The 26,356-nt window shown below is 35.6% G+C and overlaps 2 protein-coding genes across 3 annotated transcripts in view; both read right to left on the reverse strand.

Moving 5' to 3' along the window:
- Positions 1-14,406, reverse strand: part of LOC6575748 (protein cappuccino) — a 44,880-nt gene extending 30,474 nt beyond the window's left edge. The window contains exons 1-2 of the mRNA XM_032729468.2: positions 13,957-14,406; positions 390-768 (exon numbers count right to left, since the gene is read on the reverse strand). Of these exons, the coding sequence (XP_032585359.2) occupies positions 390-768; positions 13,957-14,292 (715 nt within the window). The 5' untranslated portion in view covers positions 14,293-14,406. The remainder of the gene's footprint in view (positions 1-389; positions 769-13,956) is intronic.
- A 5,299-nt stretch (positions 14,407-19,705) lies between these two features.
- LOC6575753 (hemicentin-2) overlaps positions 19,706-26,356 on the reverse strand; it is a 142,901-nt gene continuing 136,250 nt past the window's right edge. For both annotated transcript variants that reach the window (XM_032728994.2, XM_015164796.3), the window contains one exon: positions 19,706-19,810. In XM_032728994.2, coding sequence (XP_032584885.1) covers positions 19,782-19,810 — 29 coding nt within the window. In that variant the 3' untranslated portion in view covers positions 19,706-19,781. The remainder of the gene's footprint in view (positions 19,811-26,356) is intronic.

Here is a 26,356-nt window from a genome sequence, read left to right on the forward strand (position 1 = left end):
ATAACAATGACAATGACAATGACAATGACAATAGCGACGGGTTTTATCCAAGAATATGTATTAGCTACTAAGATCAGTTTGTATAACAGCAGTTTATGTTATACTGTGGCATAGCTTGAAGGCAAGCTGTTATACGCAAGTCAGCCTTAGGTGGGGATATAACAACAGCCATGATTTGTCTGGATTGGCAATTGAAATAGGAACTCAAAAAATAAAGCAAAAATTGAAATAAAATTTGCGGACAAACTGAATTTCGACATCGACATAAAAAAAAAGAGGAAGAGGAGCAGGAGAAGAAGAAGAAGGAGTCGAGTAATAGCAATCAAAAGCAAAAACAAAAACAGAAAAAACTGAACAAATATTGTTGGTGAACTTTGAAATTGACTTACGAAAATCCATTTGTTCGGCACTGGCATTCAATTGTCCGTGGCCCACATCCGGCGGAGTCCAGTCCGCTAGCGGCGAGGCGGGCAGCGATGCGGGCGACACCGGCGGAGTGGCCTGCAGGAATACATCCCGTTTCTGCTTGACAAAACGGCTAAAAACTCGCGCCTGCTGATGGCTGCTGTTGCTGCTGCTGCGTCTGTCCTCCAGCGCCGCCAAAGGTGGCATGCAGCCGGGTCCGTGGCGTCCGCCCGCCGCCAGCCGTAGCAAGCTGCCCGTTGCCTGCGGCGAGCTGCCGCTGCCCGCTGCGCGATTCTGGCCATGTGCATTGCCCATTGGAGCTGGCTCTAAAAGATTGGGCTGACTTTGATTTGGAGGGCACAACTGCAAAAGAGAGAGAGAGAAAGAGAGAGAGAGAGTGAGTAAGGCAAGCAACTTTTGCAAAAATCAATTAAAAAAGTTTTCAATCAGCCGCATTGTTTGGGTTGATTTTCTACTTTTCCCTTTTTTTTTTTTTTTTTTTTTTTTTTGGCTGTTGCTACAAAAACTTTTCTGTTGCAGAAATATGAAATGAATTAGTTCAGGTAAGGCAAAAGTTCTGTCTCGATTTCTATAGGTATCTATGTATATATATATGTGATATATATTATGACTACTTTTTGGCTGGCGGCCACCGCAACGTCGTTGCTTTGGCAACTTGCAGCACGCAGCTCGCAGCTCGCAGCTCGCAACTTGCAACTTGCAACAAGCTGCAAATTGAACTTTTACTTTTAACAACTGTGGCGTCCTCTGCAGCAACGACTCCTCAATAATGATCATTAAACAACAATCGAATTCTCATTCCCAAATGGCCAAAGCCAAAGCATTGAAAGCGACAAATTTTTGAAGCTTTTCAGTTTTCAGTTTTCAGATTTCCGTTTTCAGTTTTCAGTTTTGTTTGAGCACATTTCAAGGGTTTCCGCCATTCTGATCGATGAACCCAATAGAACATTTTTGCGAAATGCTTTTAACAAATTGAAAATTGAAAAGCTCTAAAAGCCATAAGAAATGTATGGAGTATATATTTAAAGAATTTTTTGTTGAGTAATGTAGCAAAAATTTATTTAATTTTTAAAACTTGTGTAAGAGTACAAAAACAATTGAAAAATTCTTTTTCTTAAAAAAAAAAAAAAAAAAAAAAAAAATTAAAAATTGCATTAGACTTCAGGCAAAAATTTTTAACAGGAAGTATGATTATAATGAACCATCATGAAGTCAATATTATTTTTATGACTGAACAAAAACAAAATATGCAAAGCCAGCCCTACAATTAATCATATTAAGAGAAGGTGTTCATTGAACTGAAATATATGTACGTATACGTATAGATATATAATATATAGACATATACGTATACATAGATAGAGGTTTCATATATATTTATCATTATCTGCAAAAAAATATCAGTTTAAAAATATCTTTTCCATGATTTATCGGTAGCTGATAAGACTCTAAACTTTTTGTTTATGAACAATATTAACAATATTTCTTTTGCAAATAGACAAAAAAATAAAAATTAAATAATAATAATAATAAAATAAAATTAAAATAACAATAAAAAATAAAATAAAATAACAATATTCGACTATAAATAAATTTAAAAAAAAAAAATACAATTTTGTTTAATACATAATAAAAATATATATATTATAAAATAAATATTATTAAAAAAGAAATAGTATTAATTAAAATAAATATAAAATATTCAATTTTTCATATAATTTTCATACTTTCAAAAATAAAGAATACGAAATTGGCGCCCTATAAATATAGTAACAAATGCCTTTTACAAAAGTGTGTATAAAAGATAGCTTTATACATATGTAGATTAATTGAACTTGAGATTGTATCCTAATGAAACAACAATAAAAACACATTTGTAAAATGTAACTCAAATATTCGCCAATAAAATTTTGCTCTAATTGAAGCTAATTTTTAAAGAACACGTTTCACGTTTTTCTCAGAAGTAATTTCTATGCTGCTCTTTCTTTCGCTTCCTCTCTGTTTCGCTCTCGCCGTTTTGCACGGCGTCAACATAAATCACAATAATAAAACAAATTAGCAACAATATTTTTTATCGCCCAAGTATATATGTATTTTTTTCATACTAATTGAAATACTTGGGCGGGGCGGCATAGGGCGTGGCATGGCGCGGCGTTTGTTCAAAAATTTTGTAGCTTAAAATTAATTGTTGGCCATAAATTTGTTTTTGTTGGTTGTCCTGGACACGGCAACAAAAATGGACGGGCGGCAAGGATCGCCCACAGTGAGTCACGCGCGCTGCATAATGAGAGGCATATTTGTATATATGTGTGCATTTGTGTGTGTGTGTGTGTGTGTGTCCTTTGCTTAAATCAGTTTTCAATTATAACAAGAGAGAGCGAGAGCGCGGGAGGGAGGGAGGAAGAGAGTGAGAAATAATGACGCAAACACTTGAGCTAAATTGTGTCAAAAGCGCAATTTAGTGCAATTTGCTGTAACGAAAGCGAAAGTGAAAGCACACACACACACGCACACACACATACGTAACATTCACTCACTCACACACAAACATAAGCTGGCTGTTACAAACCTCAGTCGCACTTCCGCTGCAATTTATACAAATCTGTTTCTCAGTTTCGCCTTCTTATTGCTCCTGCTCTCTTAATTGTTTTTGTTATTGTTATAGTCGTTGTTGCGTTTTGCTTTGTGCTAATGCGGCAAGTTCGTGACAGCCTCAATTTCCGCTCTCACGCGCTCTTTCTCTCACTCACTCACTCACTCACTGCCGCAACGCCTTGCTTAAATGCATAGAGCTTTGATTTGATTTCTGCTTATCACGACGCGTTTTTCTCTACGTTTGCGTTTTCGCATTGCAAAACACTAGGAAATTGTTTAATAAATTTGCAACAAAATGCGGCACACAAGAGAAATTAAAATCGAATTGCAACTGCAACCGCTGCAGCTGTCAGAAACGTGGCGTTTGTGTCAAATGCATCACGTAAACAACACGAAGCGCGCCCTCGTTCACTGCGTTACGTTAGCCGAAGCGGCGTAGCGGTAGCCGATGTCGAAGTTTTCGCCGCCGTCAGCTGGTCTTTGGCCTAGGACAACAAGTAAGGCAGCGCGGCGAGCAGCGAATTTGTCGAAGCGGCGAGTGGAAAAATCGATGGCACACTGAGCAGGCAAATCAAGCTGCTGGCAAATCGCCGTGAACGCAGCGAATTGCGAAAGCAAAATGCTGAGAGCGCAGCATAACAAGAGAGAGGGAGAGCGTAAACGATAACAGCTGAGCGTTTGTTATGGAACGTTTATGTTTAAGCTGTTATAATCTTTAAATGCGCTGCACTTCAAATGTGAAGAAGGCAATATGAAAATACACTTGAAAACATTCAGATTCTAGTTTGAAGTGTGCTATCATATGATATGATTGTATTAAAATTAAAACTAATTATTAATATTCTTTTAATTTACATATGCTATGCTCACTGTAGCGCAACTTCTAGTCTATATAGCCCATGCATGCAGCTAATTAGCATTTAGAGCTTTGGACTTCACCTCAGGCTAAGTGTTATACGCTTTAAATGACTCATTGTCCAGTCACAAACACAGCCATAAAAACATTCGCAAACGTTTTTTTATGAGCTCTCCTCAGACTTTAACACTGATAGCCGAACCCAAGTCTTATCAGTGAGGGTCAATGTGAAGGGAGAGGGGGGCTTGGACGAATTGACAAATGCAAATAGGCACGAAGAGTACATAATATATAAAAATAAAATCCCATTTACCCATTGCTTAAGTGATGATAAAATGTTTAAGCGCACGGCACAATCATTGTTGCTGCTGTTTGTTGTTCGTCTCGCGATTCTCTCATTGTTCTAGTGGTCAGCTTGATTGTACGGGTTTTTTTTATGTTTATCGAATTGATAAAAATGGGGGAATAAAAAAGTTGGTGAATAACCGACGATTGTAGGCGCTATAAATAAAACGAGGGTCATATGGAAATTATCGGGTGGATTACATTGCCTGTGAATGCGAGAAATATTGTTTGACTTATTGAATGCCTGTTAAGAGAGCTATATAAAACTGTGATAATTCTATTATATTCACTTTTAAGCTGACTTCTATAATATTAAAGTTCAAGCACAAAGTTCAAGTGACTGACAACGTTATACAACACTGTTATAAAATCTACTGTATTATTTTTGAAAGTAGCACAATTGATTGATTGCTTGATTGATAATCTATGTTATATAACAATGTAGTTTATAAGACTCGAAAGCTATTTAGATAAAAGCTCTTTCTTTTGTTTAATTGTTTCCTTATCTATTTATATGCAGAAGTGAAAGTTGTTTTATTGATAAGCAATGTGCTTTAAAAGTCGTCATATAGATCGGCTGAGCCAAATTAGATAAGTTTTGCGTTGACGTAGGGTAATATAACAATATATTTATACAAAAATTCTTGAATTGATTGACGGAACGATTGATAAGAACTTAACGGTAATTGCAATATTAGACTATTTTTTTTTTCTAATGTTATTTTGTTGTAATCAATGTATATATAAATAAACATTTTGATTGATTGATTGATAAGGAATATAGTATAACTTTAGAACAGTATAGAAGTAGAATAAAATAAGAATCTGTTTATATAGAATTGGTTGAGTTGATTGACTGATAAAAAATTCTAACATTATCAACTATATAACTATACCTTACTTAGGTAAATTATTTCAAAGTCATTGACTGATTGATGGAATGAGCCAAATTCCAAGTGAGATAATAATAAAACTTGTTACCGTTACAAAAGTAAGTAATATTATATAGAAAAGGATGGATTTCAATAATGTTGTTTAAATATTATTCCAAATCGAAGCAAATACGCTCAAAACTTGGAAACTTTGTAGGGTATTTGGGCAGTCTGCTTTGCACTCTTCTGCTTTTGCTCTTTAGCGAGTGCTAATTTTTTGGCCTCTCCGATTTCGGTCTCCATTTGATAATTGTTTATTTTTTCGCACTTTTTTTTCCAGAGCCAGAGCTTGTTTGCTCTCTGTGGGTCACGAGTGTGTCAATTGAGTGTATGAAATGTTGGTGTTGTTGTTGTTGTTGATAAGCCGTTTATGGCGCTGATAAGGCGAGCGACGCGACTCGACTTGAATTGCGAGTGCAGTTTTTTATTTTTATTTTCTTTTTCGGGGGGAACTTTGACGAGCTCATGTGGGATTAGCTGATGAGGAGGAGGAGGAGCAGGGGGAGCAGCCAGTTGATGTATATGCGTCTCGTGGCACGTAGCACAGTTGTAAAGTGTGTGCCTCATTTGAAACGAGGCAGACTAACAAGTGGCTTAATTAGCCAAGCGCCGGGAGATTTTCATATTAATTTGTCTAATGCAAAATGCATGCAAAATCCACACAAAAGTTGAAAGTCATTTAATTAATGTGCAACACGCAGTCAGTTGAGGCAGAGGCAGAGGCAGAGGCAGGGGCGCATGAAGGGGGCGGGGGACAGCTTCAGGGGTGGCTCTGAAGCCATGTGACACATTGTTTGACAAATTGCAAGACGCACGATAAACTGCTAGCAAAGTTAACAAAATCATCAGAGCTGCAACAGCAACAGCAGCAGCAGCAGGAGAAGCAGCAGGAGCAGGAGCAGCAGGAGCAGGAGCACATACAAAGTTTAATGCCAGAAGGCAGCTAAAGCTGCTAAGCTCGGCTACAACACGTGCGCGTGCTGCACAGGTGCAACAAAAACAGGATAGAGTATTTGAGTTGGCAATGAGCGACTAGCAGATGCCCTGCAAAGGAAGATCAAAGAAAGCTAAGGTCTATTTGCAAATGGATAGCTTTCGGAATTCATAGAAAGTTTTCATAATCGTACAGAAAGAGCTAGGGAGATTAGGCTAGGATTATGGGACATTTGGAATTTTCGGAGTCAGTGTATATGCCCTGGAAATGTTTCCATTCAAATAGACAGATATTCAAAGTATTCGGAAAGCTCTTTAAATATTCGTATTACTATATAATATTGTATATAAAAATATCTTATTACTAACTGTTCACATTCGGAGTCTTCGGAGTCAATGCTAGAATATTTTCATTTTGATATACAGACATTGTTAGTTTTCGGAATGCTCCTATTCGCATTTGGCAATTATTACAGGGTATTCTACACAACAATGTTTCACATGAGCCTCGCTTTCTCCTGCGGACGTAGCAAGCAAATGTTGTTGCTGCTGCTGCTTTTGCTGCTGCTGCTGCTGCTGCTGTTGATGACAACGCGAAAAACGCGGCCACGCGGCGTATGAGCAATGAGACGGGAGCAGCCAGACGACAACAACAGCAACAACAACAACAGCAACAACAGCAACAACATGCAACAACCAACAGGAAACATGGCCAAACAGCTGCTGTAGCATCGTCTACGCTGTTGAATGGATATCCTTTCCGCCCCCGCATCGCCCCGCCCCTGACGCTCCTCACCCAGTCGCGTCTTCGCCTTCAGCTCTGGGATATACAATGACAAAGTCAGTTATGGTCAATAAAATGCAATGTGCAAAGCGACAATGACGACAACAGCAACAACAGCAACAACAGCAACAACAGCAACAACAACAACAATTGCAGTAAATACAACAACTAAAACAACAACATTGACATCTGCAAAACAGCGCCTCGGCGTGCAGCCAACAGATGGCGCTCGAGTCGCCCGTCGGCCATTACAGTAAACTATTGATGAGCGCGTGAGCGCTCATAACTTAACTATCGCATGCCATTCAGTTTGCCCATACATTATATATATGTATATATAAGGGATTTCATTTTTGAAACAGTTTTCTAGCTGCGATGCAGCCTGACTTGAATCTCTGTCAGCTATACTCTGATTCTCTCAATTAGCCCCTCTATAAACAGCTAGTGGGCAACACGCGCCCATCTCCAGCCGGCGCGCTTTATAGTTTTATTACATTGGGCGTTATGGGCGTGACCAATGGCTGACTATCCACGCGGTTAATATCGTTAAAACAAACAACGGGCTAGCTGAAGCGAGTCGAACGCGCACCAGGGACTTGCGACAGCTGATGGCCGGCCGTTGGTCGCTGCAGCGATGCTTAGAGCGTTTAAAAGTGGGCGTGGCAGCCGCCCAGATACAAAGTTAACTTGCCGTTATGGTTGTGTAGCGAATGCAGAAAATACAAAATATTGGAGGACAGACAGCGAGAGAGTGCGAGAGAGAGAGAGAGAGAGAGAGACAGAGAGAAATGTGGTGAAGAGTTAATACTGTAACTAAAAATGTAGAGAAGATAGAGAGAGAGAGACAGAGAGAGAGAGAGAGGGAGAGAGGGAGAGAGAGAGAGAGAGAGAGAGAGAGAGAGAGAGAGAGAGAGAGAGAGAGAGAGAGAGAGAGAGAGGGAGAGAGAGAGAGAGAGAAGTAAAACGTTTAGAGGGAGAGATTGACAGATTGACAGAGCGAGAGAGAAAGTAAGAAAGACAGATGGAAAATATATATCTCTCTCGCTCTGTCAATCTGTCAACGCGACCAAGACCAAGTAAGAGAGCGAGAGGGAGAGAGAGAGTGCGTGAGACAATCAAAGCGAGAGGAAAATAGAGATCGATGGAGGAAGAACGAGATTCAAAAAAGTAGATACATATTTTACAGGGTATATGATAATCGTAGTCTAATAGTTTGCTTTATAATTGCATCGCCTGCTTTGAGGCGAGAAGCACGCAACGAAAGCAAGGTACAAATAAATCCGAAATATAGATGAAATCGAGAAATGGAAGCAAAAAACTGAAATAGAAACTGAAATGAAACGAAACGAAACGAAATAAAGCAGCGAGCAGCTCGCGATTGCTGGCAATTTGAAATTGTTTTAAATTATGACCGTGGCTGAGCATTTGCGGCATTGCAGCCGCATTTTAGCCCCAATATGCCACCAGCAGCAACTGGTTGGGGCATGCAGCATGCAGCATGCAGCATGTGGCAAGGGACAGGAGGCAAGAGGCATGAACGAACGTGGACGTAAGCCCAGTTTGTGCAAATTATTTGGCCACATGCATTGTAATTTGTATGCAGACTCCCCAAAAAAAAAAAAAGGTTTATATACCCGCTCAGTCAGTGCAGTGGGGCATATTGGCATTGATCAGTTCTGAATGCAAAGTAGTAAAAGTTGGAAATTGGCATTTTGTATCTCTCTTTCTCTCTTTCCTGTGTCTACTTCCATCTTTATGTAAGCTCTTTATAACTATCTATCCTTTCGTTTATTTTCATCTCTTTGATCACATGTATTTGTCGGAGATGATAGTATTATTCGAATGGAATATCTTATCGATATATCGGTTCATGCATAGTATTGAGTTGATTAGCAAGAGGAAGAAGGGCAACAGTGCAGGAACACGCTGCACTCCACAAAATTATCTAATCTGCAGAAATATCCGACATATTTATAATTAATGTATTTAATATCTTATTATTATTCCCTCTATCTTTTTATTTTTGTTCGTCTCTCTCTCTCTCTCTCTCCTCTATTTCTCTCTTGCATCCTTTGTGACTTCCTAGTTCTCAATTTTTTTTTTCGATCTACTTCTCTTTCTCTCGGTATCTATTTGTCTATTTTATATATGCTTTATATATATGTTTCATTTTACTTCTCTCTGTCATTATCTCTCCTTTTCTTTTTACATTCTTCTATGTCTCTGCTCTACTGTATTTTCTTCTTTATTGTTTTCTCCATTCCTTTATCTGTCTTTCTATGCCTTTGAAAAAGATGCAGTTCTCCTCTCTGTGGTATTCCCTTTCCTCTTTTGATCTTTCTCACAATCTCATTCTCATTGTCACTCCCACTCTCCCTCTCTCTATCTCCTGCTACATTTATATCCCTATATCTTCACTCACAATCTCACTCCTACTCTCCCTCTCTCTCTCTCTCTCTATATATATATATATTTCTCTACATTTATATCCCCCTTCTACACTTGACTCTCTGAACAGGTATCACATTGTTGGGTACGCCCAACAGGTGCAAAGATATAAAAGAATTTTTTTTTTTTTGAAGGACACAAATTTTTTCGGTTGTGTGAAAATTAATTAAAACGCGTCGCATTTGTTGGCCAAATTGAGCGAATGCAGAATACGCGTAAATCAACGGTAAATTTTCGTGCAAATGTGAAGTGTATTTATTGACCATCACACTCACACAGACACACACACACACAGACTGGCACAGTCGCACACTCGCATAGTCGATTTGAGTGGTTCACACCGTTCGTCCGCTTGGCAACTTTAATTGCTTTGGTGGTTTGGGCCAAATTAGATTTTGCGGGTTTGTCGCGTCGCTCTACGCCAATTGCCAATCCAGTGTGGAGGCGTGCTGAGGGGGAGGAGGAGCGGTAAGGAGAGGAGAGAAGCGAACAGGGGCGCATTTTCATCTTGGCTCTTCGCGTGCTTAGAAAACTGCATGGAAATGCGCGTCTGATGCTGACGCCTCATCAATTTAAGTTGTCATTGGCGGAAGCAGAAGCCGTGAAGAAGAAGAGGAAGAGAAAGAAGTGGGGCAGGGAAGAAAGTGAAGAAGAGAAGAGAAGGGAAGAGAAGCTTATCGCCTGAGATGTTCATTAAATTATTGTTCAACATGAAATGCACTGAGACTTTACTTTAAGTATCTGTATCTGTATCTGTATCTGTATCTGTATCTGTGTATCTGTGTATCTGTGTATCTGTGTATCTGTATCTGTGTATCTGTATCTGTGTATCTGTATCTGTGTATCTGTATCTGTGTATCTGTATCTGTGTATCTGTATCTGTATCTGTATCTGTATCTGTATCTGTATCTGTATCTGTATCTGTATCTGTATCTGTATCTGTATCTGTATCTGTATCTGTATCTGTATCTGTATCTGTATCTGTATCTGTATCTGTATCTGTATCTGTATCTGTATCTGTATCTGTATCTGTATCTGTATCTGTATCTGTATCTGTATCTGTATCTGTATCTGTATCTGTATCTGTATCTGTATCTGTATCTGTATCTGTATCTGTATCTGTATCTGTATCTGTATCTGTATCTGTATCTGTATCTGTATCTGTATCTGTATCTGTATCTGTATCTGTATCTGTATCTGTATCTGTATCTGTATCTGTATCTGTATCTGTATCTGTATCTGTATCTGTATCTGTATCTGTATCTGTATCTGTATCTGTATCTGTATCTGTATCTGTATCTGTATCTGTATCTGTATCTGTATCTGTATCTGTATCTGTATCTGTATCTGTATCTGTATCTGTATCTGTATCTGTATCTGTATCTGTATCTGTATCTGTATCTGTATCTGTATCTGTATCTGTATCTGTATCTGTATCTGTATCTGTATCTGTATCTGTATCTGTATCTGTATCTGTATCTGTATCTGTATCTGTATCTGTATCTGTATCTGTATCTGTATCTGTATCTGTATCTGTATCTGTATCTGTATCTGTATCTGTATCTGTATCTGTATCTGTATCTGTATCTGTATCTGTATCTGTATCTGTATCTGTATCTGTATCTGTATCTGTATCTGTATCTGTATCTGTATCTGTATCTGTAACTGTAACTGTATCTGTATCTGTGTATCTGTATCTGTATCTGTATCTGTAACTGTAACTGTATCTGTATCTGTGTATCTGTATCTGCATCTGTAGCACATTTTAAAGTGGGGGAACGTATTTTTTATTGTTATCCTGGAAGTATTTCACCTTGCCTCGGGCTATTGTCAGTTAAATGGTGTCGCTGTGGATCTGATTCCTACACTTCCTCCTTGCTGCTGCTGTTACGCATCATAAAGTTGATTTATTTGTGAAAAGTTTTTACAGGTTCCCCACAGATATACCCCGGATGCAGGATGCCTTCCTCTCAATTTCTCTCTGCCCTGTTTTAGCCAGTTGGCCTTCAGCTGGAAATTTGTAAGCCTAATCCTAATGCTCTCTAATTACATTGGCGGCGCCCGTCGGGGCCTTGACTGCTGCTAACTGCTAGGCAACTGCCGCTGACCACTTGTTCGCTGCCTACTTTACGGCTACTTATCACATTTTTGCTGTGGCTCGAATTGCTTGCTCGAGCTTAGGCCAAAGACGCGCCTAATTATTTGCCCGCTGGCCCATTCTGCGCGAGGACTCGGGGATTATTGAACTCTGTGCGCACACACACACACACACACATACAAACAATGTGATAGTCCAGGACAACTGAAAATGGAGCCACCTACGGGCACAATTAGAGCACGCCAAAGCAGAAAGCTACATATTCTACAATTTAGAGCAGCTTGTCAACATATCTAAGCGCTCTGTTTGTGTGTGTGTGCGTGTGTATTGCTGTGTGTGTGTGTGGGGTTAGCTGAGAGCTTAACGCATATGTAGCTGGAGAATGTCATTTGAAAATGCAGAGAAAGCTACAGAAATTGTTGCCTAAGGCATTTCTAGTTGGCTAAATGACATTGCACAGACAGAGATGGAGATAGAGCGAAGTCTTTGATCTATAAGCTATAATTTATCAACTCAGCTTCGATGAGGTCATGTCGGCTACAATTGAAAAATGATGAAAGTGACCTTTGGCCACTGCTAAAAATAGCTAGCAAAATGTCGAAACTCTGTCTCGCTCTATCTATAAGCCACTGCCCCTGCTGTTCTCCTCTTCCTCTTGTTTATGCTACTTTAGTGGCTTATCAACACACGCAACGTCCTCTGGGACATTTGATTTACTATCGAAAATAGCCTTGACATTAAAGCAACCAGAAGGAACTGGGAGCTGGGAGCTGGGAGCTAAGAGCTGTGAGCTGGCTGTAAACAGCACTGGCCACACACACTCACATATATATTTAAAGTAAATATTTCAATAAAAACAGTATTTGTGGCAAGGTATGAAGGCAAAGCCCATGCAATAGAAATTTTGACCTTTATCGGATGACAAACACATGACAATTTCTGCTGTCATAACAAAGTCATATCAGTGTATGTACATAACAGTGTATGTATGTATAGAACGACAGATAAATTTAAGATATGTGCAACTTTGAATACCCTGTTGGTATGTGAATGGGCATAAACACTTTTTAAGGATTACTGAACTTAGTCAATTTTTGCATGGCATACGACTAAACAAAAAAAAAAAAAAAAAAAAAAAAAAATAAATAAATAAATAAATAAATAATATAAATATAAATAAATCAAACAGAAATTATTCTAAATAGAATTAATTAGAATTAACATAAAATACTAACTAATAAAAAACAAATAGTTTTTATAAATACAATCAACAATTATTGGAATAAAAAATTAAAATTAAAATTTTCATAAAAAAATGCAACAGAAATTATTCCAAATAGAAAAAAAAAATTCTAAAATTTAAAACAAAATACTAAAAAATAGAATAAAAAATAATCTAATTGGTAATCTAACCGAAATTAAATACAAATAACAATTATTGACATGATATAAGAAATACTTAAGACAAAAAAAAAAAAATAAATAAATAAACAGTAACAGAAAATATGGGATTAGGTTGTGAAATTATTTTAACTACAATTAGTTAGTACTGAAAAAATACTGAAAAATGAAATGATAAAAAAATACATTAAAAATAATCTTAAAGTTAACTTTCAAATCAATTATACCAAATCAGAAGCTCATATGAATACCAATTGCCGAGATAGGCGCAGAGCATCTCCTAAACACACACACAGAAAGAAAGAGGAGTGAGGAGAGTGAAAGAGAGAGGGAGAGGGAAAAACGCAACTCAACTAGAGCGCATTTGCTTGTTGTTGCTTTTATTTATTTTTTTTTTTTTTTTTTTTTTTGGTAAATTTATGATGGGTACTACAAAGTGGCGAGCCCTACACTTGACTGCACCCCCGCCGCAGAGCTATCCACTTACTTCCATAGCTCCCCCCTCCCGTGCTGCTGTTGCCATTTTGTCGAGTGGCTGGCAAAAAGGCAAAGCCGCAGCGCAAACAGCAAGCGAAAATGGCGAGCAATAAAAATAATTGCAAATTTCGAAATTTAAGTGTAGGCGTGTCTGCTACGTTTAAAGCACATACAAAGAGGAGGGGGAGACAGCGACAGAGGGAGAGTGGCAGGCAGAGAGCACACCTGAACCCTGACCCCCGGTGCCACAGAGTGCAAACAATGGCCAACGAGGCGAATGCTCAACGTGCTGTAAAATCAGCGCGTCGCGGTTTTTTTTTTTGCTGCTGCTGCCATTATTGTTGCCATTTTTTGTTGTCAGTGTGCGTCTGTGTGTGTGTGTGTATTCTCTCTTTCTCATTCTGTGTGTGTGTGTGCCGCTTGTGTCTGCGTGTGGTTTACAATCTGTTTCGCAACTCACGTAAAATATAAGGTAATTTGTGGAAATTTGATGTTTATCGTAAATTGTTTTTTATTTGCGCAATGTCACCATTTGCGGTTTGCCAGCACACACACACACACACACACAGAGAGAGAAGCACACTCTGTGCGCCTGTCTTTTTTTTTTTTTAATTGTGCCTGCAAAACAATTGGAATAAATTTTTTGTCGTTTTCAATTTACCTGCAGAGCAGCAGCAGCAGCAGCAGCTGAAGCCGCAGCAGCAGCGGCAGCGGCAGCATCTCGACTTCTTTTGCTCTTTCTGCGCTTTGTTGACTTGTCGGCTGTTGTTGTTGCCACCGTTGCTGTTGTAGTTGTTGCCGTTGCCACAGTAGCTGTCGTTGTTTCACTGTAGTACATTGCTGAGGCCATCGCCAGCTGCCGACGGCTAGCCACCGCCGCCCGTCGCCTCATGATCTTGACGAGCACCTTGTTCGCCTGCCGCAGCAGCACGTAGATCATCAACAGCAGCCAGATGGCTGCCATTTCGGAGAGGAAACTCCATTTCTTGCTGCCCATTGCTTGTGCTATACATGCATCGAAAGATACATGTATAGATATATATATATATCTATATTAATATGTATGTATACATATATAAATATATATAATGTGTTGTGTTTGTAGCCTAGAAAATAGGCGACTGCCCCGTTACTCGATCAAAACAATCAAAAACAAGCCAGAGTGCTGCTCTAGTCGAAACTGCTCGACTAGTAGATGCCCTGCCAAGTGCAATAAGAAGAGAGTGAGACGCTTTTTTAGAGTTTTACATTTTCAGTTTATTCATATTAGTTATATCTCATATGCATATAATATCGTATAGATATTTTATATATTTCGTATTTACCAGCTAATTTTGTATAGTTAAAATTTAGTTTAAGTAAAATGCTTGGAGCGCCTGGCGACCAACATCTACGCAAATCGTATATGGTTTCAGTTATGCATATATGTATGTATATGTTTTATGTATGTTTAAATTTAATTTTCTTTACTTTGGTTTCTTTAGTTTACAGAGAGAAAAAGTGAAAATTAATTGCACATCAAATCTGTTTGGCTTAAAGAACTACTTACACTGCTTTTGTTGTTGGACTATTTTTGATTCAATTCATTTTATTTTTATTTTACTTTATCTTTTTATCTTAGAGCTAAACACATAGATGCAAGGGCTTATAATAATAATTCGAATATGACTTAGGTAGAAGCACGACTGAGAAAACACTCGAAGATAGAACATCAAAAATAACGTTAAGTGATTAATAAAAAAAAAAAAAAAAAAAAAAAAAAAATTGATAGAAAAATATTTAAAAAAATTCTATTATGTTTTAATTATAATTTTTAATAACTTACAATTAAAAAAAAAAAAAAAAATAATAATTAAAGAGCATTCTTAATGTATAATAAATTTTAACATATTTTTCTATATTTTTATTTATTTATGTATATTATTTATTTTGCTTACTGAACTCTTAATTAATCAATTCTTTGCTACACTATTTATATTGGCTTTCATTTGAGTTTTTTTTTTTTTTTTTTTTTTTTTTTAGTTATATTTGTGTATTTACATGAATTAATCAATTAAATTCTTGCACATACTACAATACAATAAATCTTATTTTTTCAAGTTCATATTTTATGAATTATGATTAATTATGTAAATATTTTATATATGTATATACAAAGTGCTTACAATTATTCTGCTAATATCAAATGTATTCCGCTGCGCTTTCCCTTTATATAATTACTTTTTTTTATGAATATGATTAAATTATTTAACATACTTTAATTTTTTATTTGCTATTATTTAACTATGATTAATATTAAATGGGTTATGCAGTGAATGAAGTTGACTTTTGTATTTCCTATGAGAATACCCATGCACATTAAAACACATTTATAAGTGGGGTATTCGAATTAAGAGAGAGTCATTGACTATGGCAAATCAAATTGATGTCGAGTACAGGGTATTTGCATTTTTATTAGCTATTTTCTTATTTGTTCTTTATATAAGTATTTCATGTTTTAAAATTTCTTTAATAAAATTAATATAAAACAATACGTAAACACATAAAATTACAGGATATCTACATTGCTAGCAGTTACTTCTTCTATTCTATATATATATATTTAAAAATTTGTTTGGGTTTTTTTTTTTGTTTTCTGGATTTTTTGAGTGGCTTATTTGTTTATTTGATATCAAAATAAATGCCTCAATTACACTTTTCGCTGGAATAAAAATCAGTTTTTTATGCAATCCTTTTTTTTTTTTAAATTTTCATGTTTATTTTCCAAAAGTAAAATCAAATTGGTTCAAGTTTTGCATAAAATGCTACCGCAGCTTATATTTCGCACATAGTTTGTAATAGTTTAGCATTTTTATTTTTATATATTCAAATATATAAAAAACTAATTTAGTGTTTTATATTCTTTGTGTGTGTTTTTTTATTTTTTATTTTTTTTTTTACAACCTATTTCGTTGCCAAAAACACGAAAACATGAAAATTGCATTTTTGCTACTTCATTTTCATTTTGTTTTCCTTTATTTTTTGGCAGAGTAAATGGAGAAATGTGCTTCAAAATTTAGTTTATAGCAATGCGTGCAAGAGTTTAGATTCGCATAGAGGTGGGCTTTATGGCAGGGAGCTGAGTGAGCTTATAGTCTTGCTGAGCGAGCGAGAAAGAGAAGGGGAGAGAGGCGGAATAAAAAATGTTAAAAAGCTAATTATCTGTGTAAATGATTGAAATTGTAGATTGAATATAAAGAAAGGGCAGCGAAAATACATGAATATCATATTGAAATAAACATAATTGCATTAGATAAACAAATATAAATTGGATTTTATTCATTTCATATTAATTGGAAAGTATTGAAAAATAAAAAAAATAAAAAAATTAAATAATCAATTAACAACATTGTGTCTATTATTTCTCTATTTTATTTTAAGGGAGGAAGACGTGAGCAGCAGCAGAGTAACGTAAAATTGAAACAGAAGCCATTCACAATATAGACTTGTATATATATGAATATATACACACATATAAATTGCCATAAAATCCATTTTATTCGAAGAAATTGAAATAATTTTGGTGTCAATATCTAAGTTATAAAATTTCTATTCTCATCATTAATGTTGTTTTCTTCACATTTGTGGCTTATTACAGAATTTAATATAGAATCTATTTACAGCTCACTGTGATAATATCAGAGTGGATTTGGAATTTCTTGGCCTTTAAGCGCCTTAATAAATATATAGCTGGTAAATGGCATTTGGTTGTCCTAGTTAATTGCGCATTGGGCAATTAGGCCCGAAGAATGCGGCAAATAAATTGAAATTTTGCGCTTTGATTTTGTCAACGGCAATTTCGGCTCTCGAAATTAATTTACAGCATTTGCACAATCTAATTTGCGTAAAAACGGGCTCTCAATTGTAATTTGTAATTACAATTTTCGTGATTATAAGCGACGACAATGCAACAATTGAAATTAGCAGTGCAATTAGTTGTTGATCATCCTTCACCCGCGCATTGTTCGACTCAATAAGCCACTCACACACACTCGCACACACACACACACACACTCACTCACACTCAGTGACACACAAAAACAAAGGCTAATGAGTGGCCTTTGCCATTTCAATAGGTTTCGATTGTGTTTATTTTTTCTATCTTTTTTTATCGCGGCATACTCTATGCAGTGGATACGTTGATTTCGCTATGAAATACTATGCAGAATGGCTGAACTAGTACAAATTACTATGTCTGAGACTGTGCTTTGAAACATATTCCTATCGATAGTCGAGCTTATCATTGTTGCATCTCTATTAATTTAAGCGATGTCATCGATGAATTGCACATTTTCATTATATTATCCGTTATAATAGCACAAATAGATAGGTGGCCGATGTTCTGATAGTTATCGATATACATGAATAGAAAACATTCATTATATTATCCACTATATATGCAACAAATATATCGATATATAGGTGTACAGGTAGTTATCGATATACGTGAATAGCACACATTCATTATAGCATCTATTGCTACAGAAGTTTCTACAGAAATTTCTATCAAGGTAGCAAATCCATAGAGAATATTATTTATCTTTCAATTATATCAATGCAATTAGATAACAAATATTATCGGAATGGTTATCGAAAAGGGAGATTTAAACAAAATAGTAATTAATTTAAACAGGGACAGCTTATCGGTCACATATGAAATATTTTTATGCGGACATTTTTTTAGAGAATTTCTCATTTCATGATTAAATATCGAAAATAATTGCTATGAAAATGTTAATCGATAGGCAAAAGAATTTATAATTTATTAGTGATGATTCCAAAAATAGTTAGCCTCAACAAAAAAATGACTCAACTAAAAATTTCTAGCTTCAGAGTATTTTCTATGCGACTCGCTGAGCCAATCGTCTCATTTTTTTCCACATATTGTAAATGCAATTAAAATACGATTTTGTTGTAGTGTAGCATGTGTGTGTGTATGTGTGAGTGTGCATGTGTTGTTCTGCAATAACTGTTTATTTAATTTTTGCTAAATTTTCCATATTGACCGCACAATTTTTGTATAGATTTTCGCACAATTGCAGCCTCAAAGGTGGCTTTTGTGTTTGGCTTTTGGTTTTACAACGAATTCAATCCGAATTTTCTGGCTATTTGCATTTGTCGCACATTTTCAATGCTCGCCAAATGAACAACCAACAATTTGGCCACATTTTATAATTAAATGGCTCACATTCATAGACACATACTTACATACATAAATATACATAATTATCACAATACGAAATGTTAGTCAAATGGCCTAATTCGCGGTGTAGGGAATATGTGATATATGATATATTATTTGCAGATGTTGATGGGAAAATAGCGAAAATGGAAAATCAAATCAAACACAGGTAATCATCCTGTCGATTGACTAGAATTTCTGTGACTATTTTCGGTTTAGTATTACGAGTATATATATCTTCATGAGACACTGTAGAAACTACCAGGAATATAAGGTATATGCATAGGTTATTGCCTCTACACAATTCCCTTTATCGATTCCCTCACAAGATTCATTGCTTAATAAAAGGTATTTAGCAGCAATGTAAATTAAAATGAATTTCTAGGACTATTTTTGATCAGAAGAAAGAAAAAAGTATCAGACACTGTAGAGACTACAAGGATATATAATATATGTATGCATATAAATATTATTCCTTCTCCTCAGTTCCCCTCAGTAGCTAACCAAATTCCTTATCCGATTCCCTCACAAGATTCATCACATACTAAAAAGTATTTATCTGATATTAAACGAATTTTTCTATATATTTTCGATCTTTCATTGTGAATTATCATTATCCGTAGTATCTGCAAGGAATTTTACGACAAGCTTCTCCTCAGTTGCTAACAAACTTCCTTTTCCGATTCCCTCATCGCATAATCAAATCGCATCCACTGCAAGAGCACCTTCTGTAGTGCATTAAAATGTCGTATACTTTTTCAACTCAATTTCCTCTAGCTCCTATTTTTGTATATGCTACAAAACTTATCTAAAGTGCACGCTTTGTTTAAGTTAATATACATGTATATTTGTTGAGTATTTTTTATGGTATTTTAAGTATTTTATTTATACACTAGGTATTAAATCTAAGTTTTTTTGTTTAGTTTTTGCTTTTGGTCGAAATTTTGTTTTACATGAACGGATTTCTCACGTTTTTGCATTTTTTTTTGTTTTGCTTCACATTTCATGTTTTCTTTTTTTTTTCTCCGTTTAGCAGACACCTACAAAAATTATGTAATGCATATTTTTAAATGCCACTTAAATACCTAAAACAGTGCAGAATTTAATGGTATTTTTGCGCTCGCTTTACTTACTTAATGCTAATGTCAAAACGTGTTGTTCATTTTAAATTATGTTTCATTTTTTAATATTTTTAAATATTTTGCTGTTGTTGCTTTGGTTGTTTGGTTGTTGTTGTTGTTGCTGTCTCTTAACTGGCAATTAGTTTAATTTGCTAAATCCTGTATAATGTCGGCTGCAATGAGAGAGAAGAAGCAGAGGAGGGCTTGGTAAATCGATATAGTTTAGTGCTTGTTAAGCTCGCTAATAAATAATGTTGAAATGGCAAAAAAAAATTTAATTTAATTAAAAACTCTATTAAAATGCGCTTTAAATTCATGTTTAGTTGCCCATTAATTGGGCTTAATTTTGTCCATAGTATAAATGGCAGAATTTTGTGAGATGAAAGCGAAATGACACCCAAGAAATACCCTGTAAATTATTGAGAAACTTATCCTAAATATATTGAAGAAATATTTTGGCAGATATTTTCATGGATAGGTAAAGAAAAGTATATAAATTTAGTTTAAATTTTTAAAATATATATCTTAAGATAATTTTAGAATATACTTTAACATCTAATAGACTTGGGTGTAATATGATATATGAAAAAGTAGCTGGTTCGCTTTGCCTTATGCTATAATATAATATTTCTAGTATTTCATTTACCCGTTCTTAGAACAATTGAAAATATGAGCTACGTTTAAAGTTTTTATTCCAAATTTATCTTAATTATTTATACGAATCTATTCACGTCTTTCCGTTCGAATTGAATTCACTTCTCTATATGCGATAGTTAAGTATCGATAAGAGTACATATAAGTATCGATGGTTAACTCTAATGCTTTAAGTTATAATTTCTATTGGCCTACTAAAGCTTTTACTTAAGAGAAAACTAAGTTAAAGTCACAGCTTAACTACTATGCCTAACAGTAATCCACTATCTACTGCTCTACATTGATAGAGCAATACAGTCCCAGTCAACAGGGTATTATTATGGCACGCGTGTGAGTGCGTAACCCTATTCCACATGCAAATGGGTCAGCAAGTTTTTGAATGCTTTCGGCTAAGCACGCGATTTGAATATAAATACTTGTATTTCTATATGCAAAATATACAAATAAATTATTTATATGTATATAAATATACTCTATGAGGAAATATACTAGAAATATATTTATATATATTTTGAATGGATTGCCGCTCCAAATGCATTTGCGTTCAATAAGCGCATCGGGCCATGAATGCAAATCGAGTCGACGAGCAGTGCATTCAATATATCATTCAACTATATATATATAAATATATATATATCTATCTGTATTATGTGACAAAAGCTGCGAAACATAATCAACACTTGGCGACAGTTCGGCAATGCAAAACTCATTTCAAATACCAAAACACTCAGCCAGGTGCGCTCTGAGCTCACTCCACAAAAAGTCTACCAACAAAAATATGTATGTGTGGTGAGTGTCTGTGTGTGTGTGTGTGTGTGTGTGTGTTAGGATATTTGAAAAGTCAACGCTTGTCAAAGTTTGCGGTGTTCGTGTGAAAGCATAAGTATATGGGTTTATGCGTTTGAGTTTTTATTTGAATAAGTTTCAGGTGAAAATTGAAAAATAAATATTGAATAGCAACTCAAGGTACAAATGGTGCCTGGTTCGGGGAATAAAAACTTAAGGATTGTAAAATTCAAATCTTAGAAATTCCAAGAGCAGCTACAAACGGAACAGTCAACAGCCTATGGGCTGTAGAATTTAATATATTTCCTAATATTTTTTAACACATTCAGATTTAGACACTTTATAAAATTATTGCAAGAACTTTAATGAATCAAAATAATAGCAATAATCACCATATTTTAATCTATTACTTTTCTAAAAATTTTTAAGTTTATTATATTTTATATTTTGATAAGTAAAAAAAGTAAAAACATTTTTTTTGTTACCAAAATATATATATATATTTTTTATAAACTAAAATATTTCTTTATATATTATTATTATATAAATGAGTTTTTTTTTAATCTTACATCCTAATTTTTCCAAATCGAATTTATTTCAATTATTATTTGATTATATGATTTTTATTTTAATTTTTTTTTAATATGTTAAAATAGTTTCCAATTATTGATGTCATTTATTTTTATTAATTTTTTAATGTATAAAATAAAAGTATTTGTAAATATTTCGAAGTATTTTCATTGCCCATTATTTTTACATTATTAATGTATTTTTAGATACTTAATATGCTTTTCAACTCAATGTTTCTTGGCATAAAACTATTTGAGAATTTTTAGAAAATTTATCACAAGCAAAATAATCTCATTTTGATACTAAACATATCACGAACAGCGCCGCATAAACTTGCCACAGTTTGTCTCTTTTATATATCAGTGAGTCTGTCTGTCTGTCTGTCTGTCTATGTGTGTGTGTGTGTGTATGTGTGTAAGCGAATACTTGTCGTTGATTTCGCGCAACACTTTTGCACTTTGCACCAGCGCTGACAATTGCAACTTTTGCATAAATACATTTTCTGCATTTGCCACGCACACTTCACCACGTGACAGTTGCCCCCTTCCCCTCCCCTCTTTGCGAGCCACAAGCCCCTCTCTCACTCGCTTGGCTCCCGCTCTGCTCATACTTTAAGTCAAGTGGAAGTGCAAATCGTTGCCTGCGGTTGTGACACGCCTCTCACCGCCCCTCTCAATAATAGACGACGAAGAAGAAGCAGAAGCAGAAAACTTTTGCATACTTTGATGCGCACGCTTCGTGCATTTGTTTGCCAAATGCGTTTGGCAACGGATTTGGCTTGTGACGATTGATCGACAGTAGACGAGTAATATATATATATGTATATAGATGGGAGAGAGATTATGGAGAGTGGAATAATATAAATTGATATAAATTGCTTAAATAATAAAATATGATATCGATTTTGATCAATTTTTAACGATTTTTTGGTTTTATGAATAAGTAAAATATGATAAATAGAAGATTATAGATTTTATATTTAAATTATGTAATTCCAAGCGTTCTTTAAGTTCCAGCTATTCTGATAGACGACTAGAAAAAAATAAGTTTACGAGCAGCAATCGTGAGAAGCTATTGAGCAAGGCTATTTGCTGAATAGCTTCCACTCGGATTGCTTTAGATATTTTGGTTATTTATCTTTCTGAAGGCTAACTATAAATACAAATTTTACTCTAAAGTAGGCAATTCTCTCTTTGGCATAATTTTTAAGAATTTTCTCAGATATAATTTATCGATTAAAAGCTATCGATAGTTTACAGAATATTTAAACTGCGGTATGCACTTCATATCTTCAGTTTTAGGGCAATCAAGCAAGGGAATGCAGGATAGGATCAGGTCGATTCAAGACTTATCTATCTTTGTTGCCAAAATTATACTGTCTCCTATAAATATTAATTTTACAATTCTTCAATTCTACAGATCTCAAATCTTTAACTATGATATGATAGCAACTATACCCCAATTTCCCAAGACTTCGTCTGCATTATAGAGAAAATGAGTTCTCTCTCTGACTCATTTATAAATTTTCATCAGTTTCGCATATTCCGTTGGCCAATTTTCAATTGCTATCGCTCTTCTATATCCACAAAGAAGACTTCAATATCATTATAAAATATATATCATACGCTGTTCAGCGAAATTTGAGCGTCATTGATTCCTTTTTGACACATAATTGACATAATGTGAATGGTGGATTGTTGGCGGACAAAGGAGTTTCCGCTTCAAAAACGCAATTAACAAATTTTGCAATTTTCTTTGCCGTGAAGCGCAACGCAAACAGCGCACGAGCGAACCAAAATGGGGCACAAAGTGCAAAGGCTTCGTTTGAAATTTATGTGCGCAGCGCTTGTTGTTATGTTTCATTACCTAATAAACATTTTATGAGTGGTCAGTCAACAACTGAAACACCCACACACACACACACACACACACAGAGAGATAGACAAAGCGAAATTGGTAAATTGTTTGAATGATGCATAGAACCGATGTCCGGCTGCCAGCTGCTCTCTGCCGGCTACCGACCGCCGGATAGTGCTCACAGTTGGCTCTGCCATAATTAACAAGCTCCTAACCGGGCTACAAACAGACTCCGCACGGGCTGCCTGCTGCTGCGCCATTTGGGGTTACATGGAATACTCTACCCTAGTGGGGATATTTTAGCAAAGACATAAACTCTGGATCGTAAGGGTTTTCAGTTATATGTTGAGAGCATTAAATTGGCATGGAAGATAGATGATTATAAATGGTCTATAGGCTATAGACTATAGCTTAGAGAAGATAGAAGAAGAAGAATAAAATATAAATAAATAAACTATAAATAAATTAGGTTTCAAAAGAAATTAAACGAAAAAGCTAAAAATTTAAATATGAAATATGAGAGATTATACACTGAAGATAAGATCACCATAGTAGAGTATATGCTATATTTTCTCTTCCTTTAAAGACCGCACCATATCATACTAGCCCTGAATATGCTACACATATACACTCAGCTAATATACTCTACCCAAATACATTGTCTTCATACTATACAACACTATCCCATCCGATATTCTCATATTCTCTCATCTCATATTCTCTATCAGAGAAAGCGTACTAGGGCTGTCGCTAACAATCCACTTTCTCACTTTTTCGTTTAGTAGGTGTTGTCGTCGAATGCTCCCTGGTTGGGCAGCTTTGGGCTCGTGGACCCGTTAGCTGGGTGCCGGCTGTTGGCTCATAAAACATGCTTGGCCGCAGGTATTCCGGCGGAGCCTGCGCTAGTGCCTTCTCGCTCACTCACTCGCGCTCTCACGCTCTATGAATATTTCATTTAATTGAAGCGCATTCATTACCGACCGTAGCCACGCCCACGCCCACTTTTTGGCGTTGTAATTAAAATAAATTTATTACGCAAAATGTTTTGCCAAAAAATTTGTCAAAAGTTGTTGCCGCCTCGGCATAAATAATTGCGACCTCTCTGCAAAGCTCTTTATATGTGCATATCTTATACGACCTGTGGGAGTGTGTGTGTGTGTGTGTGTGTGTGTGTATGGCAGCGTGCGCGTGTATTTATTGCCTTTTGTATGTTTAATGATCTGCTGCTGTTGTTGTGGCCTCTAGTTGTTTAGCTGGAAAATTGATGCGGTTAATGTGCTTCGAATTGTTGAATTTGTGTAGCCAGAATGGAAATCGAGTGTATTGAGTGGAGTTTGCTCGACCAGCAGATGCTCTCTAGGGAGTTGAAAGTTAACATATTCTATAAGAATTTTGAGGAGTTAAACTTTTCTATGAAAAGTGTATAAAAAATTAACAGTTGCACTTTAATTAGTTTAAGCTACTAACTAGAGCTATGATCTTTCAATCAGTCAAGCAGATTGTGGGCGAAATTCCAGCTTCAGCTGCTTAGGCTTATAGCTCCATATTACTTTAAAGACAACATTTTAATGTTGCCCACAGCGATTCAATTCAAATTTGTATAAACTGTTTCAGTCGAGATTTTAATTGTATGCAACTGAAGACGTAATCTGAATTTCAAAATACCTTGACACGTGTTTGATCTTGAACCAAAAAAATATAACAAATTCGTAGAAAGGCAAATAGAATTCAGATTTTCTTGAATTGAATCAAATTCTGCCTTATTTGAAATTCAATTTAAAAATATTTGTATAAATTTGTATATGATTATTATTTGATAATTTCAAATACATTTATTTTCTTGTTAGTAAGCCTAAAGATTTTCGTTAAGTAATACAAAAATTTAATAATAATCATAATTTTTGGCAAATTTGAAGAGTTAATTTGCATTTGCTTAACTGACAAATCATTTTGCTCTAGCTCTTTGGAAGATATTGTTTTTTTTTTTCTCCGCCAACTGATATGATATCATAGAAGCATATACATATATAGTATGCATATACAAATATACATGAATATTATATATTTTTAGTATATCCTGAATAATTTGTATTCTAATTATATTTATTAAATGCAGCCATAAGTAAAACCACTTCATTCCTCAATACATCACAGAATATAATTGAAGAAATAATCAAGAACGTGCACTAAATTGAATATATTTCCACAAAAATGCACCATCAAGAGATTCCACTGAAATGAAATGCAACAAGCGAACTTTAAGAAGGGCTGCAAGATATTTGGCCCAAAGCAAAATGCGGAATGCGCTCAAACAACAGCGGTTTTCTACAAATAGAGATATTTAGAAAGGGAAAAAGAGAGAGAGAGAGAGAGAGAAGCGCAAGGCAAGTGAGATGCTTTGCCTCTGATTGCGCGCTGTCGGACATGAACGGCCGCAAATGCGGCAATTGAATTGCGCAGATCGAGAGCTCAAAAGCATTGCATACTTTGCAGCGCCAATAGAGAGCACTGCCCCCCTCGCCATACACACCGCCGCCACCCATGTTCGGCTCGCATCCCTCCCCAACCCCTAACTAGCTACACAAAAATTGCATCAAACAATAGCGAAATATTTTTGCTAGCTGCGTCAAAAGATGCGCAATGACTAACAACAACTTTTCTGCTTGCAACTCGGATTTTCGAGTTCCACTTGCAGCTCAAGTTTGCTTTTATTGTTGTTTCTTAGTTCTTATTTGTTATTGTTGTAAGAGTCGGCGAGGGGAACTGCTGTAGTGGCTGTTGGAATGCTAAAAGCATAAGCACAGAAAGAGAGAGAGGGAGAGAGACAGAAACGGAAATACGAGTGCGCAAAA

Source organism: Drosophila mojavensis, unplaced genomic scaffold, assembly GCF_018153725.1.
Source record: "Drosophila mojavensis isolate 15081-1352.22 unplaced genomic scaffold, ASM1815372v1 contig_36, whole genome shotgun sequence".
NCBI lineage: Eukaryota > Metazoa > Arthropoda > Insecta > Diptera > Drosophilidae > Drosophila > Drosophila mojavensis.